The sequence below is a fragment of the Equus quagga genome, chromosome 15 (genome assembly GCF_021613505.1).
Source record: "Equus quagga isolate Etosha38 chromosome 15, UCLA_HA_Equagga_1.0, whole genome shotgun sequence".
Lineage (NCBI taxonomy): Eukaryota > Metazoa > Chordata > Mammalia > Perissodactyla > Equidae > Equus > Equus quagga.
The window spans coordinates 80,493,128-80,510,188 of NC_060281.1; the positions used below are offsets into that span (position 1 = coordinate 80,493,128).

A 17,061-nucleotide genomic window follows, 5' to 3' on the forward strand; every position below is an offset into this window, starting at 1 on the left:
GGAAGCCAGTCTCCTATCCTCATTTGACACTCTATTTCTGCTGGGGTTTTAACATTTTGAAAATGTAATCTCAAATGCCCAAGTAAGAAAAATTGTCTAAAAGTACATGAAGGCCATACGTGGAACTCATGTCTCATGTCGATGTGCACTGAGATGAACTAAGCATGTGAGACGGAGGTGAAGATGGTTATGTCTTACTTCAGGTGAAGGACAGGTCAACAATTGAGACAGCCTTTCCCTTTTGCTAAAGTAGCCAGGTACTTCTTGTTCAACTCAGGTTTCTCCAGGTCCACCATGTCAGAATCCTTTTGAGTAAAAAATCACCACCACCCGACTCAACAAATAAGTTAAAGCAAAAAAGGAAATTGACTTTCACTGCAAAGTCTAGCCCAGGAATCTGAGGAATTCAGTGTCATCAAACTTTGCACCATTTCCATCTCTCCCATCCTCTCAGACCTCCTGTCTTCTGTGTTGGCTTCATTCTCCCAAGAGATGGCAAAAGTGGCCTTTAACAACTCAAGACAAAAAAAAAAGCATCTTCCTTGAGTAAAAGGTTTGGATATAAGTCTCATCGGTTCAGCTCAGAGTCACACGCTCAGGGTTCTTAACCATCACTGTAGCCAGAGGCTGTGTCTGGCTGGCTGTGTCTGAATCACGTGCCCACTCATGGAGCTAGGCATGAAGTCAGTTACTCCAAAGGCTCGGAGGGAGGGAGGGGCGGGCACTTGCCCACAGGTCACCTGCTATACCTGGAAGGAGGAACATATCCTGGACAGGCAGAGGCAGTGAGTGCCCACTCTGTCATCACCGTGGGATGTCCGGAGCCTTCTCCAACATCTCCAAGGATTCTTCTGGTGCTCACTTCTTGCTCAGAACGTCTCCCATATCTTTTCCTGTCACCCTTGGTTTCATCAATGCTCCTAAGGCTACAGTTATCTCTCTTGCCTGAGTCACCCCCAACATGGACACAACCCTCCTCCAGTTAGAGAGATAAGAGATATTCAGAAATCACCAGAATGCAAAGTACAATGAGCCAAGCATCAAAAGGTCAAGGGTTGTGAGAATTTGGAGATAGAAATTATACTGTTAATTCTGAGTGGTCTACTGTTTTAGGACTGTGCAAACGTGAAGTTATTAAGCAGAGAAAACAGGCAATTTTCCACATTTTTATTTTTTTCCCCTCCTCCCACCTTTTTTGACAAACATGTCTCTCTGCCACTTACTCAACATTATTGCTCCACATCCACTTGATACATATCTGACGACACTATTCTGTTTCAGGCACTGTTCCAGGCACCAAGGACAGAGTGGTGAACCAGACATTGTTCTGCCTTCACTGAGTTCACAGTTTAGTGGGACACCGACAACAATGGGCAAAAATGAGAGAACAAAATAACTTAAGATTGTGATGAGAACTATAAAGAAGGGAAGACAAGGGCTGTGAAGACAAGTGATTGTGGAGTGTGCATCGGGGGATGGTGTAGGGTGCTCTGAGGAATGGACATTCTGACTGAGGCCTCAATGGTGTGCATATGTCTTCCAGGTACAAATCTCAGGGAAAAGCATTGCGGGCAAAGGGAACAGGAAAAATTCTGAAGCAGGAACAGAAAGAAGGTCAAAGAGCCTGGAGTGTCATTACACACAGCACATACTCTTTAAACAATTGCGTATTCTCCTTTTGTTTCTTTTGCTCATCCTTTTATTGAAGGAAGTTTAAATGGGAAATAGTTAAATGATGTCCATTACAAACCCACTTTTCCAAGACATATTTTCCAGAATAATAATATTCATAACATCTCAATCACTTACAACGTATGATGTTGATTACATGCATTATTTCATTCAATCCTCCAAAAACTCAGAAGTCAATTCTCCTACCATCATCCCCATTTTATAGATGGAAACATTGAGGCCCAGAGAAGTGATCTAGTGGGCAAGAAGACGGACATCGGAAGCCTAGTCACTACGCTCTACTACCTCTGTTTACTTCTAAAGACATCAGGAACTCACAGATACTAGGGCGGACTGATTGACCCACCAGGAAAAAACCTCCAGGAGAAGTTAATGAGTCAGGTCCCTGATCTTGTTTAGAGGGAAGCTTTCTCCTTCCTTCTTTCAGGCAGAGGTTTGTTGCATGCCCTGCATTCCACCCATTCCCAGGGCAGATCTCTACAAAGGAAATCTCCCAGGCTGTTGGGAATATGTGTCCCTGGTGCCTAAACTCAGCATCCTGTTTTTATTATTATTTCTCTTTATGGCATCTATCACAATTTTGAATTATACTTGTGTGATTGTTTATTGAATATCTGTCTCCCTGACTAGACTGGAAGTTATATGAGGGCAGGGGAGTGACAGGCAATTAATACTTTTTGAATAAATAAAGACACTCCCCTTTGGGATCTCAGGAGTTTGGGTGTAACCATTTAGAGTTGACAGAATGCTTCTCCACTTCCTCTTTGCATCACACATCCATTGTGAAGTAGGTATTACCCACCTCACTACAAATTAAGCCTTAAGAAAGAAGGGGAGGCAGCGTGTGAGTTGGTAAAGCCCTCAGATTCAGAACTATACCTGGGTCAAATTCTAGCTCTGCCACTTCCTATGTGTAGCATTGGGCCAAACACTTAACTAAGTTCAATTTCCTCATTTATTCAGCAAACATTCATTGAACATAATACGCTACGCTTCCAGGCTTTGGGACAGAGCAGTGAGCAACAACAAAATTGCCGCCCTCGTGGACCTTACATTCTAGGGAGGACAGCAGGCGCTCAGAAAATAACGAAACGCGCGTTAAACGTATAAGCGGTGATGCGTTAGGAGAGCTGAGGGATGAAAGAAGAGACAAGGGTAGGGAGGGTGTATTGATATTGAGGGAGGGGGAGAGTTGCCACTTTAGAAAAGGCTGTCCTGGTAAGGGCTCCCTGAGAGGGTGGCATTTGTAAAATGAGAATACAGAGTCTATTTCTCAGGCCCGTGGTGAAGATTTAATAAAAAAACACACGAATTCGTTAAAAACAAACAAAAAAAAACCCTTTAATAGGTCCAAAATGGACATCTATGGAAGGAAGCCTGCCTGCAGTTGAAAGAACAGGAACGTTTGTCATGGCGGAACGGTGATCCAGGTGGACATTGGCCCGGACGGAACGGTGATCCCGCTGAAAATTGGCCCGGGCGGAAACGCTGGGCCTGGAGGAACGTTAATGCTGCAGGAACCAAGGCGGGGCACTCCGGCCGGGGCGTAGGTTACCCTGGCGACGACACGCGCCGGGTGAGCGGAGGCAGCGACGGAGAACCGTGCGACGGGGAGACACAGGGGCGGGGCTTCCGGCGGAAGTGGGCTCTCCGCCGCTGCCACCGGGGGAGATGCTGCGTCCTGTGTGGTGGTGGTTGTCCGTTGGGCTGTGCAGCCTCCTGGCGGGGCAGGCGGGCGCCCCGAGCCCCGTGGATCCGCCGGAGCGGAGCCGGCCGTACGCAGTGCTGCGTGGGCAGAACCTGGGTGAGCGGCGCGGGCTGGCGGGCGGCGGGGCCGGGGGCGGACGGCGGGGGGCGCGGGGCGGGGCGGCCCCTCTCCGAAGGCCGGGACGGGCGGCCTGAGCTGCCCGGCTCGAGTCAGGCCCCAGCTGGATCCTGGGTTGGGCCCACACACAGACGCCTAAACGCACATTCGCTTGTTAAACGTAGCATCAGTTTGAGCTCCTCCGAGGTCGCTGACTTCGCCGCACAGTCCGGTTCCGGTCGTTTAAAGCCCGGATGCGTCCTCCAGTCGTGTCCCAGGATCACCTTGAGCGATCGGTGGGAGGTCCCATTTCTCACCGGAGCACTTGGGAAACCTTAGATGTGACATTTACTCTCAAAAACGTTATAGGTTTGTGAAGTTAGTTAATTGCTTCTTTGACCAGAAGGCCCGTGTCAGGGCTCATCTAGGGACTCAACTGTGTTATTCCTTATTGAATCTCCAGTTTTTATGAATGGCTTTAAAAACGGTTAGGCCCCCTGCTTCTATTCCTGTTCCCCAGAATAGGATGGCTCCCCACACAGTAGCCAGAGGGATCTTTTTTGCCTAAATCAGATCATGTCACTCTGTCTACAACCGTCTCTTTAAACAATAAAATCCAGCTTTCCTTCGTGGTCTGCAAGGCCCTGCATGAACTGGCTCCAGCCTTGTCTCTGGCTTCATTTCCTTCCTCTCTGCCTTTCTTCCATCGCTCCTTCCTCCTCAGCCCTGCCTGCCTCCTTTCTGTTCGTTAGCTTTCTGGGCTAGTTCTGGCCTCAAGGGCTTTCCTTTGCCGATCCAGGTGCTCTCCCTGCAGATCCTCACACGGCCGGCTCTTTCCTTTCATTAATGTCTTGGCTTGTGTGTCACCTCCTCAGATGTGTCCTCCCCCATCACTATAACATTACGGTTTTCTTCACGGCATGTCAGCCTATGTGAAATGCTCTTGTTTATTTATGTTCCCTCCCCCACATACATGGACACATCCAGAGTGTCTGTCATGGCTGTTTCCCCTCCACCTGGTGCCTGGCACTGAATGGCATTGGTAAATCATCGTCAATGAGTGCATGACTCACAGAGCCTGGAGCTGCCGTTGGGAGGTAACCTGTTTTCCTTTTGCAGTGTTGATGGGAACCGTTTTCAGCATCCTGCTGGTGACCATGATCCTTATGGCATTTTGTGTCTACAAGCCCATTCGGCGTCGGTGACAGCTGAGCAAGCAAGTTCTTCCATGAGTATTTGGGAACAGAATAAGTTGTGTCTCACACGGGTCAGCAGAGAAGTTGGAATCAGAACTTTCCTGCTTGGAAATGACCTTAGGTCTGGACAGCTGGTAAATGCTAAATGGTGTAGAAAAAGCATCTAGCAGTTATTTTATTTTTTCCTAACACTGTAATGCGTCTTACTGGCCAGTGCGTCTGCTTCTCAGTGTTTCTTTTGATATCTGGCTGTACTTGTTAAAAGGAAGACCTGAAGCTCTCGAGTTCAGTGTAAAGATGGAGCGCTTGCGAGAAAGAAAGCATTGTAACTGTGAGTGGCGTAGAAACCGCACTGGAAAGGACTAATCATTAATGTTGGAAAATATTAGTAAGAGGAAGAGTTAACATGTAGACATGCCCTATTTAAGAACCATTTGGTCACAGTGGGTTAAAAATCACACATGTTTTTAGTTAAACTGAGTTGGCCCAGAATGCTCAGTGTGCAAAGCAGTGGCAGCTGTGGGGAACCTCAGCCATCCCTCCTCATGCTGCACCGAGCTGGGCACTCAGATGCCCCACTGAAGTCACGGCCACCTCAGGCAGGTGTGTGATCACGGCACCCTTGGGCCGGAATTGTTACTAGTTGGGCCATCTGGAAGAGAACTGCTCCGACACGTTGATCTCCCTTGTACTGCACTCGAGTCTTTCCAGCCCATGGCCTCAAACTTGTGGCAGCTTTTCAGGTGTGGAACCGGAGGCTCAGCAGGAGCTGTTTTCAGCCCTGGGTGTGGAGTGCTCGCAGGAGTGCGTGCTCATGGTACAAGGCAGAGTGGCGGGTGGACGCGTGTTTACACAAATTTAGTTTCAATTTTGAAAATGCTGCTGTTAGTTTGCACTGTTGGTGAACTGGATTGTTGAAATACTTTTTCCGTACTTACAAAGTGGTTACCAGTATTTATTTTATTTTAAAGGTGCTAGGTGTAACTTTGTTATTAAATTGAAATGCTTGTCTTGTGCTCCATTCAAGCACAGCACTGATTTTTTTTTTTAACAGCCTGTATTTAATGTGAAATAACCGACGTGGGATACTGTAACTGTTTCAGGAGTTTGTTTGTAACCTAACATTGAGCCATTTACATGTTCACTGTCTGTTGCTTTTGAGCAAAATGTCAATTAAAATTATAATCTCACATGCTGTTTACTCCTGGTAATTATTTTCCGAGCCTTTAAAATGCAGGTGTGTGTGTGTGTTTGAATCTGATTTACTCTCTTAAGGGAGTACTGTGAAGTAGAATTTTAAATTAATGTGTGAAATAACACTGTTGTCCCAAGGCAAAGTATTGATTATTTCAGAAAACTGAGCCATAAGTAATCTCGCAGGCTGGGCCGGGGTCAGACCTGGATTCTTGTCCCAGGTCCGATTACAAATATGCTTAACTTCCCCAGAGCCTCAGTTTTCCCATATGTAAAATGGTGATATACACACTTTATCTTTCTTAATTATGGTGAGGCTCAAATAGAAATGAAGGTGGCATCACCAATTGGCCTTTCCCATAAAAGTCCATGGTTATTGACTAGAGGGAGGAGCTGTGGGTGGGGTTCTGAGAGACACTGGCATTAACAGAGTTAAGTCCCAAGAGCTAACGTGCCCATCTCATCTGGAATGCCGTGTCTTGATGTATTGCCTAAAAATGTATTGCCATTTTTAGGATTTTAACAGGAAACAGTAAACACTTGCCAGGCCCATAAACCTGTGACCTCCTGTCTGCTCAGTACTCACCAACCAGGCAGTAGGATCATATTCCAGTTTTCTGAAACCTTGCAATAGTTACTCCACGTACAAACCCAAAACCCAGCCTACATCTTCATTCCAGCGTCAACCAGTCTGTTCAGTAGGAGATTTCAAGTGTAAGTTAAGACAGAGAATATTCTTTCTACAAAGAGGCTTATTAGAGAGATGAGTAAAGAGAAAACATCAATTCTGGGAGCAAGAGAGAAATATATTGAAAACTTTTATGCATCAGAGACTGACCAACTAGTACTTTCAAGTGGAACTATTTTCCTGACCTTCATCTTTGGGAGTGCAGGGCTCGGGTAGCCAAACCAGAGAGCCCATAAACTGAGCTGCACTCAGCATACCAATCAGGGACCCACACGAACTTACATTCGGTTAACGTACATCATTCATAAAAATGAGTTGTTTTAGCAAACATTCTTCACTTTCTTTGCAGTCGGAATTAAGAAGTCTGCAAGTGCTGCTTGAGATTTAGGGGCTCTGGAATCTTAGTGTATTACATCTTTTCCAGCTGGACCTCAATTTAAAATGCATACATAGTTCCAGGCGTGGGTCTAGTCTGGACTTTGCAGTCCATCACTTCTGCACCGCGGACAGTCATCTGAAGTTGCCACGGTCCAACGCATCTTCCTTGATGTCATCTGCATTCAGCAGGAAACTGGGATAAGACTTATGTCTTTCCCTTTCCTGTCATTATTTAGAGTAGACTTAGGTACCTTGACACCTCACGTTACGTATGATGCGATGAGCTTGTTTAAGGAGCAGTGTCTTAGGAACTTTGTTAAATTTAATTCGCAGCGGTGTCTTACGTGCAGAGTTGCTCAGTTAAAGTTTGCTGCTGTATTGGCCACCCAAGGGTTACTAAACCTAAAGGAACCATTAGTTTTTTTAACTAAATAATCCAACTCTTAACCTAAGAAGAGTAACAGTTTTCTTCATGATGCTCAAAGTATTGCTACTCACGTTCTCCCCAGAGAAAGGCAGCTCCTTCGCATCTTCCCAGAAACACCAAGGCCTTACTTCTGGAATCCAGACATTTTTGACTGGTCACTGCCTTTTTTGTTTTAATACCAACATATTTAGGTGGAGGCTAAGTCTGGATGCCCTGATTATCACCTGAACTTCTAAGAACAGCCTCACAAAGCTCTTTGGCTTGAAAGGAGGGACAGTCACTCAGATTAGAGATGTGATGTTGGCTTGGCTTCCCTTACAACACAAGAGCCAGTCCACCGCCAGGAGGGCTGCAGAGCGTCTCAGAGCAGCGGGACGCTGGCTGGCTTTAGTTCCCACTTGAAATGAGGAGCACAGAGTGTGTGAACTGTGACGGGCAGGAAGGCTGAGAGGAGTGTGTCGCCTTTGTAATATACAACTGAGCACTGGGAGAGCGTGCTCATGTTCCAATAATGTGCACAGCAGGAATGTGGGTACATTCAGTGACCAGAGAAACAGACTCAAAGACTGTCTAGAATACCGTACAAGCGCCCTCTAGGGAGGCGGTCTTTATTTGCATTTTAAGAGCGTGAACACATAACATGAAAAACACCGGGACAGGTTTACAAAATGCTCAGTCCCTTTTTAACTGACTTCCTGGGAAGAAAGTCAAAGACAGCAGAAGCAGAACAATGGAACGCAAACACGGAAATTACCTACAATTCACCTTAGTGAGGAAACGGGGCGGCCTAATTGTGGCCATTCCCAAGAAGTGTCTTCACTCAAGGTAAAGGCCAAGTAAACAAAGTGCCACGTGTGTATCTGAAACAAACGCGATGCTGCAGACACTGGCCTCGTGTGCAGAGAAGGAACTTTGGTCAGCCCATGACAAAAAGGCAGATAGTTCTATGGAATCAAAGCAGAATTCTTTGTGACTAGGAACGCTTTACTGGCGACACCAAGTGTATGATACAGACGTCAACTGGAACAGTAGTTTATGTTTCTCTTCCCATCCCAAAAGACGCCAACAGATAGGAAACTGCCGCAGAACAGAGGAGGATATTGTTTAGTGGGTGATTTCAGTGCAGCCTGTGGGAATGAATACACGGGTGGGCGGAGTGCGGGTGCCCTCGGCTGCATTCCCCAGGGTCCTATATGTTGTGTGATGGCTATTTACAGAAGGGTTAGATAAAATAGTTAACTACTAAAGGTATCCAAAAAAGGCCTCAGAAAATCTGGTTAAAATGTATAACCTTGTATTGCTATTGATGGGAATAGTCGTTTTTATATCTCTTAAAAATAATAAAAAGATTCTGTTAAAAAATATATTTATCCAGAAAGATGCTGAACTCTAAAAAGCAACGTGGAATCCTCGTTTTCCCTTTTGGATACACAGCCACTGAGTTCCGTTGGTGGCTCCCTTTCTAGTTTCAAGTCCAGCCCTTCCTCTGAAGCAAGCCTGGGGTGTGCGGTGGGGTCTTCCTGGGCCTCTGTGCGGAATCCCTTCACTAGAGGAAGCGTGGAGCACGCACCTGGATTGCTTCTCTGCCATTCTGATCTTCCGGCCAGCCTGCCGCTTCAAGAACCAGCCCCAGGCTCTCCTAGCTGCTCCTTTAGGGCCAAGATTAGCTGCCTTGGGTTGAGCCTGGAGGACCCTCTCTCAAAGGAGCTGCAATCCCATCCCTCGGTAAGTGGAGTGAGGCGGTGGGAACTATTAGTAATTTTTAAGGCTAAGGCAACATCCGTGGTCATTTGTTTATCTTAATTTGATGCAAATAGTTAACCCTAATCTAAAATAGATTCTGTACAGATATCCTCTTTGACTTTAGCTGGGGGTGGAAGGAATGGAATCAGGTGGAAATGGAGGAGGAATAGTGACGGTGTCCTAGAAACCCTGTATAAAGGTAAAAATAAAAGAGCAGATCGGCACAGATTACCCATTTCTTTGGTGAACTGTAAAGAAGTGTCTCATAAACTCGCACTGACCATACTCTACAAAGGCTGCTGCTCTCGTATATAAAAGCACCCTGACTCTGCAATCAGTGGTTGTGTTATTACTCCTTGATAAAAATTAATCTACAAACCTGCGGGGATTGGGGTTTATATCTAAAGCTGGTAGTAAAAATGTGACCTGCAAGCCAATACAGCTAATGGAAAGTGACGAAGCTCTCCTCCCCTTAGCCTGGAGGTGGGGCCTGCCGGTCCCCAGCCGTCACCCGGGAGCATCATGGATGGGCCTGGGAGTCCCTGGTCCTGCACCTCTGCGTAGAAAGGGAGCAGCTGCCCTCTGCTGCGTACGTGCGAGGTGCGGTCCCTCGGCCCCCCGCCCTGGTGCCACGGCACTCGTGTGCAGCCCAGAGCCTCTGCTTCGTGTGGCCCCTGGGCAGAAAGGTCTACTTCTCGGTGAGGGACAGCTGTAAGACTTGCTGGAGCTCCGCCTCCTCCTGCCGGAGCTGCAGCTCCCGCTCCTCCAGCTCTTTGGCAGAGAGCTCCATGGCCAGCTGCAAGTCGCTATCGAAACGGCTTGTCTCGCTGGAGGCGTCAGGGCACAGGCCTTCTGAGCTGCTGAGGAGGCTCTCCTGGATGGCCCTGGGTTAGAAAAAGAGGGGCAAAAGAACAGCGATCACCATCGTCATCCTGGCAGCAGCAGCAACTACATTTCTTAACTGCTTCTGAGTGCACGCTGTGCCAGCCTCTGTGCATGCTGCCATTCAATCCTACATAACTCTGGGGGTGCAGGCGCTGTATACAGGTGAGAAACCCGAGGCTCGGAGGTTAAGAAACCTCCCCAAGACCACCCAGCTCCTAAGGGATGGGGCTAGGAAATGAACTTGGATCTGTTTTAAAGCAAAACCCAAGTTCTTCAATAGGTTTTCATATATGCCCAAAGTACAGGAAAATGCTTTCTAAAATGCATCTTTCCGGGTTTCCCCTTTAAAAAAAAAAGATAATCTCTGTAGCTCTTCCCTGAAATGTCATCATCCTTAAAATTGTCTGAACTTCCCACTGAGGGCCTCTAGACCCCATGTAATCATGCGTTCTTCATAGATCAGCCCAATCAGCAGACATTTACTCAGTGCCTTTCCGCCATGGCACTGGCCTGAGAACTGGTCGGCAGTTCTATCGCGGTTCCTGGAAACTCAGCCACCGAGAGTATAGAGCTATTCTGCTGAGTAGCTGCCATAAGAAGCAGCAGGAAGGCTGACGCTTCATCAAGTCTCTCCTGCCAGGCCTGGTGCTGATGTACTGAGACCTGTGCCAACCTTGGCTTAATCACTGAGTCACGTCAGTCACCTCTCATACTGGATGTCGTAGGCATGTGTCTGGCCGATCCCTCCATTAGAAGCTGGTCCTGAAAGTTCCTAGGAAAAGCAGATGTGATCATGATCACCTCTTAGAAGGAACAGATATACTGATAAGGAAGAACAAAATTAACGATACTGACATGCCCATTATTGATAGGCTGTGTGAAAAACTAACAGGGACTTGGATTATGTCTAAAATGGCACCAGAATGTCAGGTGGTATATGGGACAGTAGCCTGATTCACAGCTACAACCTTCTCATACTTGACAAAAAAATCAATCTATTAAAAACAGCTAAGTTGAAATGAACAAAGCAGGTAATTCTTTTAGAGCAAGATTAGAATACACAATTCAGTATTTGTCGTCTTTGACTTTGGCAACTTCCCTTTCCCAAATTTATGGTCAACAAGGTTTATGTAGACATTGGGGGAAAAAATAAGCTCACTTATATGGGGAAAGGAAAAGCATACTAGACTAACAGTGACGTCCAGGGGCTTCATCTTCTCCCAGGGGGCTTCCTGAAGAGAATATGCTGGCTCTGGGGTCTGGCCCTTCGCCCAGCGGCCTCAGAAAACTGAAAGGCTCTAAGAATGGGTCCATGGGAAGTGCCTGGGGGTGGGGAGGACTCACATTACCCAAGCTCTGAGGCTCAAGAATAAAACCAGAACACCAAAAACCTGAGCTGGGAGTGGGAACCACTGTGAAAGCTTAGCAGCCCCCTGAGGGCGGGGGCTGGGGCTGCTTCACCAAAGAATTCTCAGCACCTGGTGCAGAGCCTGGCACAAAGCTGGCACTGTGCAAGCATCTGCTGAATGAACGATGGAAGGAAGGAGGAAACCAATGAACAAATGGGCAGCAGGAGCCCAGGACCCACAGCACTGGAGGCAGAAGCAGACCCCGCGCTCATCGAGCCAGGAAGCCACAGGAGGGAGGGGACGGCAGGAGCGCATGTTAGGGGCGGAGGACCTCAAGCACTGGACTGTCTCAGGCAGGTGAGGCCTGGGGGAAGAGCCACAGAAGACAAAAGCAACTCCTTTACGTTAGCCTGGCCTACCCTTAGCCCTACTTTTAGCTGAAGACTCAGCGAGAGGTTGGGATTCTACCCCTTACGACAGAATAAAACATTTGAGCAAAACAAAATTTTAACAGTCAACCACCATTTTCATCACACACTTACTGAGCAACCACAACACAATGATTGGTCTTCCTTGGGGAGGAAACTGGGATTAAAATCCACATATCTTCTTATGAGACTACTGACACACAGATAATATTCTAGGGAAAATATGATGGGGTAAACTAGCAAGAATTTACTGTTTCAGTACCAGAAAATTAAATTAAACGGCACACTCCTGAAGATGCATGATCGTTAGCTCTCTGGGGGAATGTGAGGAAAAGGAGTCTGTCAGGAGACATCCTGTGAATGATGCTGACTGGGGCTAGGCAGATGGTCTCAGATAATAAGCTTTTGTAAAAGACCAGGTGCATAAAATATAAACTAATCTATGCAAATACCATGAATGTGCCAAACACGTCATTGAGAGTAAGTCTCTCAGGTTACCCAAAAACTGAGGCCAAACCGGAGGGGAAAAGCTCCCAAACCCGGCCATTTGTTCTGGTCAATGCACCTGGTTTCTGCTGGACTCCAACAAGCTCTGCTGGATGGCAAACTGCATTATCTCGTAATCTTCGTCCTGCAAATGCACGTTCCTGCCATTGTCTTGGACGTGATAAGATTCCGGGATTTCAAACACAGACTGATCAACCTCAAAGTTTGTGACGGGGGAAGCTGAAACAGACAGGGTGACAGTCCAGCGCCTGAGTAAAATAAAGCTCCACTCCAACTTTTTATAAAAATTTTTTTAAAAAATGAAAACACTAAAATCAAGGTTTGCTACTATGTGAGAGAGATTCTAAGGAAGAATAATCTCAACAGAGAAAAGTACCAGAATACTGCTTTTTTCTTTGTGCTTTATTTTTTTTCAGTCATAAAATTAATACTCATAAAAACAATACAGAAGACTGTAAAATGAGAAGTGAAGATCTCCCCCTACACCCTTTCTCCTGTTTCCAAATCCCAGAGGTAACTAGTGTACATGGTGTGGCCTTTGAAGGATGTGACGTGTATACACTTTGAAGGATGGGTGTGTCTGCGTGTGTATATAAACAGACAGTCACCAATGTGTCTTTTTATTTTTTCCTTTTTTATTATGAAATATAAGAGAGTATATAAGACATCTATAAACTTGAATTAAGAATGGTACTGACAGGGGCTGGCCCCGCGGCTGAGTGGTTAAGTTCATGCGCTCTGCTTTGGTGGCCCAGGGTTTCACCAGTTCAGATCCTGGGCATGGACCTAGCACCGCTCATCAAGCCACGATGAGGCAGCGTCCCACACAGCACAACCAGAAGGACCTACAACTAGAATATACAACTAGGTACTGGGGGGCTTTGGGGAGAAAAAGGAAAAATAAAATCTTAAAAAAAAAATGATACTGATAAAACAAATGCCTGTGTATCCTTCAACGAGCCTAAGACACAGAACACTATTTGACTGCAATAAAAACTGGAAAAAATTCCATTATGTTTCTATATACTAGCAATGAGTACTGCAAAATAAAGAAAATAAATCCATTTACAATAGCATCCAAAATATGAATTGGATTGATGGTACAGGAGCCTGAGGAAATTTTGGGGGATGACAGAAATGCTCTCTGTCTTCACTGTAGAGGTGGTTATGTGGGTGTATTTATTTGTCAAAATGCATTGAACTGTCACACTTAAAATGGGAGCATTTTATTGTATATACATTACACTTCAATAAAGTTGTTTTTTACGAATATGCTGTCTTTTTAATACAAGTGGGGTCATACATATTCCACAAGTTATTTTTTCACTTAATCGAAACTCAATCTAAAATTTTTTTCATTCAGCACAAAAGATCTACTTCATAAGATACCCTGATCTCAAGCTGAATAATTAGTATATTGACTGAATGTATGAATTTTTTAAAAAAATCACAAAACTCATCATTTTTTACCTGAATCAGCCTGGGTCCCTTCCGAATTTTGAGATACAGTTTCTTCAGCAGTGCTACAGCCATTAACGTTTCCAAATGTGATCCGTGCATTTAAGACGTGAAACAAGGGAATTTCTAACAAAATAAAAGCTTTTATAAATAAACTGTACTGAGAATAAGAATAATAGCCATCTTTTACTGAGTGCTTTCTGGGCTAGTACCATGCCAAGTACTTTCTATAAGTATGATTTCATTTAATCCTCTTAACAACCTTTCCCAACATACAAGTGGGAAAACTGAAATTCAGAGAGGTTAAGCAGTTTTTCCTAGATTACAGTGAGTAGGTAATCGAGCCAGAATTCAAGTGCCATGAACACATAACTATCCAAAATTTAAATTCCTCACAAGTAATCTGTATTATTTCTGGTATTAGGCATACTAGTTCAGGTCTTAAAACATATTTACGTATCAAAGGACCTTGGTGTCAACTGTCTTCCTCATATAACTATCTAATTTGAAGTTTCACTGAAGTAAGATTTGACATTAACACGTGAAGGTCACATTTTTATGCCTTGTATATTTGTCAGCACCATCTGTAAACGGAACTGATGGCTGAGGAATTTCCTAATTTTGATATGCAAAATGAACCAAGAATCATGACACTTCTTTAAAGCAAATTAAACTAGGGCTAATTCTGACCTCCTCTGTTATGTCTAGTGTATGCTGCTTTTGCCTAAGTGCTCCAATTTCCTGAAGCACAGCATGTCATCCACGAAAATGGGCCGAACCTACAGATGCTCCTGTGGTTTCTTTAACAGTACCTATTTTGACAGGAAATCCGGGTGGAAATTCCAGTTTGATGAAATCTCTCAGTCTTGCAAAATGAGCGCTAGTTCGGGCCATTAGGTCAATGATGGGAATGACCTGCTCCACGAGAGAGAGAGGAAACTCCTCACACATCCAGAGCGTGGCTTTAAACCTGCAGGATTGGACCAAGACAGGACTGAGGTCCCCTCCACCAGACGGGGAAACTGAACTCCTTCTGTGCAGTGGGCTAGACAACGCCAGCTTCCCCACTCCACAGTCTTCCCAGTGACCTTACAGCTCTGAACTCGGAGCTACGAAGAGACTAGAACCACAAGCAATTCAGACCACTCTGAAATCTGCCAGTCAGGAAATGACAGCCCTACAACCTGCCCCTGCAACAGCCTGAACTGACAGCAAGCACAAAAACACTGACAGCTGGCAGGAACCGCGTCACCTGACCGGCTGAAGCTTGCTGACAGTAAGAGCAAAAAAATAAGAACATAGATTGGATACAAGAATTCCTATTTGGAGAAGGGCTAATAATATGAGCAATCTACTGTTAGCTTTCATCAGATAAAGTAATTTAAAATTATTTTTGAAGGAAGGGGCTAGAAGAAGGACTGATCATGACACCATAAAACAGCACAACTTCTGAAACGAGTAAGAACCGTAAGTTAAAAATGGCCACTGAGGGGCTGGCCCCGTGGCTGAGTGGTTAAGTTCACGCGCTCCGCTGCAACAGCCCAGGGTTTCACCGGTTCGAATCCTGGGCACGGACATGGCACCGCTCATCAGGCCACGCTGAGGCGGCATCCCACATGTCACGACTAGAAGGACCCACAACTAAAAATACAAATACCAGGGGGCTTTGGGAGAAAAAGGAAAAATAAAGTCTTAAAAAAAAAAAAGGCCACTGAATCTCTTACTTTTGTGTTCTGATCGTCAGCTCTTTCGGCCTTCCGATGTCCCTGTCTTTCAGATCGAACTCTTCATTAAAGTACTCGTCAGGCGTGATGGCTGTGGGGTTGTTGGCGGTGGCACATTCTGTGGTGAGGTCCTGCTGAGCCAGAACTCAGGGGAATAAGAAATGCCAAACAGTGCTCACAATGGGGCGCATGGCACTCCGTCTCAGGCGCACACGTTAACCAGCTACAGATCAGGAGGCTCAAGTTGTTAGCGTTTTTCTTATTGCACTGAACAAGAAAATCTACAAAGGTGTTACCAGATGACACGGCAAGTCTAATGGATTTCTCCACTTCAAAATATTTCTCCACTATCCTTTGCATTTTTATCTCCTGATTACAGAAAGGAAAAAAGAGAGAGAGACCTAGAACTATCTGAAAGAACATGAGATCTCGAAGATCTAGAGTCCCCCAGCTCTGTCATTCTCTAGCCTGTGACACTAGAAAGATAATTTCATTTTTCTGGCCCTCAGTGACATCCAGTGTAGCAATTTCATATAGTTACTGTGAAGATCACGTAAGAAAATGTTAAAGGTGCTCTGTTAAAATATAAAGTCCTGAGTCCTTTTTAAGTCCATTTTTATAGAGAAGTCCTGGTTTATAACAGATGAGAGAGGCAGCGCCTGACTTCTATAATCACTATCACGCCTCTAAAATCTTTATTTTAAAAAAACTCACTCATCTACTTCTCTTCCAAAAGAATATCTCAAATTCCAGCTTGGGAGCCTTTTCAAAGAGAGCAGCCTGTCAGGATTCAGTAAACACCGTCACAAGCACAGAAAAGTCACCTCCTTTCTTTAAACTGCGCCAAAAGCGCGTTGCTTCAACTTACCCCTTGAGCACCGAACTGGTGTTCCACGGTCCCCAGCAAAGATTCCAGTGGGTTCCTGTCCGCTACAGAGGAGGCGAAAGTTTAATGTCTAATGTTATACCTTACTTGTGACTACAGAAAAAGATTCTCATCCTATTTTAAAGTTTCTGATCCAAGCCACCTGCATTAGGAAATCCATTTATGGACAGGCTGATGAAATGATCCACCATGACCGTCAACTAACTTATCCTTCTTAGGACACTTTTTATTAGGCTCTAGTCATTCTAGATGAATGACAGTTACAAGAATTAAAGCAGAAAAGTAGAAAGAGTTTGGATTTAGGAGTGAGCCAGAGCTGGATTCCCATCTCACCTTGGCTGGTCACTACCCATGTGTCCCGGGCCTCAGGTTCCTCATCTGTGAAACTGGAGTAATAGTCATGGTGGTGACGGTGGTAAACAATTCCTTCGGGCTAGCCACATACTGCAGGCAGCGTTCTAAAGGTTTACGTGTGGTAACTCACCTAATCCTCTCAATAACTCTAAGGAAGGTCTGGAAGCACCTCCATTCCACCGCTGAGGGAGCTGAGGCACAGGGGTAGGTAACTTCACAAGGCCACAGAGCCAGCCACGGGCAGAGCAGGGATATGGCAACCACATATTGGCAATGTGTTGGCTCACAGCCCAAATTCTGTCCAAATCTTTCCTTGTGATAGTTTGGACTAAATCACTCATTCTGGTG

General features: G+C 45.5%; 1 protein-coding gene across 2 annotated transcripts in view; it reads right to left on the bottom strand.

Moving 5' to 3' along the window:
- Window positions 1-7,955: 7,955 nt before the first annotated feature.
- ANKRD13A (ankyrin repeat domain 13A) overlaps window positions 7,956-17,061 on the bottom strand; it is a 30,534-nt gene continuing 21,428 nt past the window's right edge. Inside the window, exons 9-15 of one of the 2 annotated variants that reach the window (XM_046640014.1) lie at window positions 16,342-16,403; window positions 15,474-15,604; window positions 14,562-14,719; window positions 13,762-13,875; window positions 12,350-12,510; window positions 10,712-10,779; window positions 7,956-10,006 (exon numbers count right to left, since the gene is read on the bottom strand). In XM_046640014.1, the coding sequence (XP_046495970.1) occupies window positions 9,811-10,006; window positions 10,712-10,779; window positions 12,350-12,510; window positions 13,762-13,875; window positions 14,562-14,719; window positions 15,474-15,604; window positions 16,342-16,403 (890 nt within the window). In that variant the 3' untranslated portion in view covers window positions 7,956-9,810. Of the gene's footprint in view, window positions 10,007-10,711; window positions 10,780-12,349; window positions 12,511-13,761; window positions 13,876-14,561; window positions 14,720-15,473; window positions 15,608-16,341; window positions 16,404-17,061 lie in introns of both variants that reach the window. The other variant, XM_046640013.1, reaches the window with a different exon arrangement.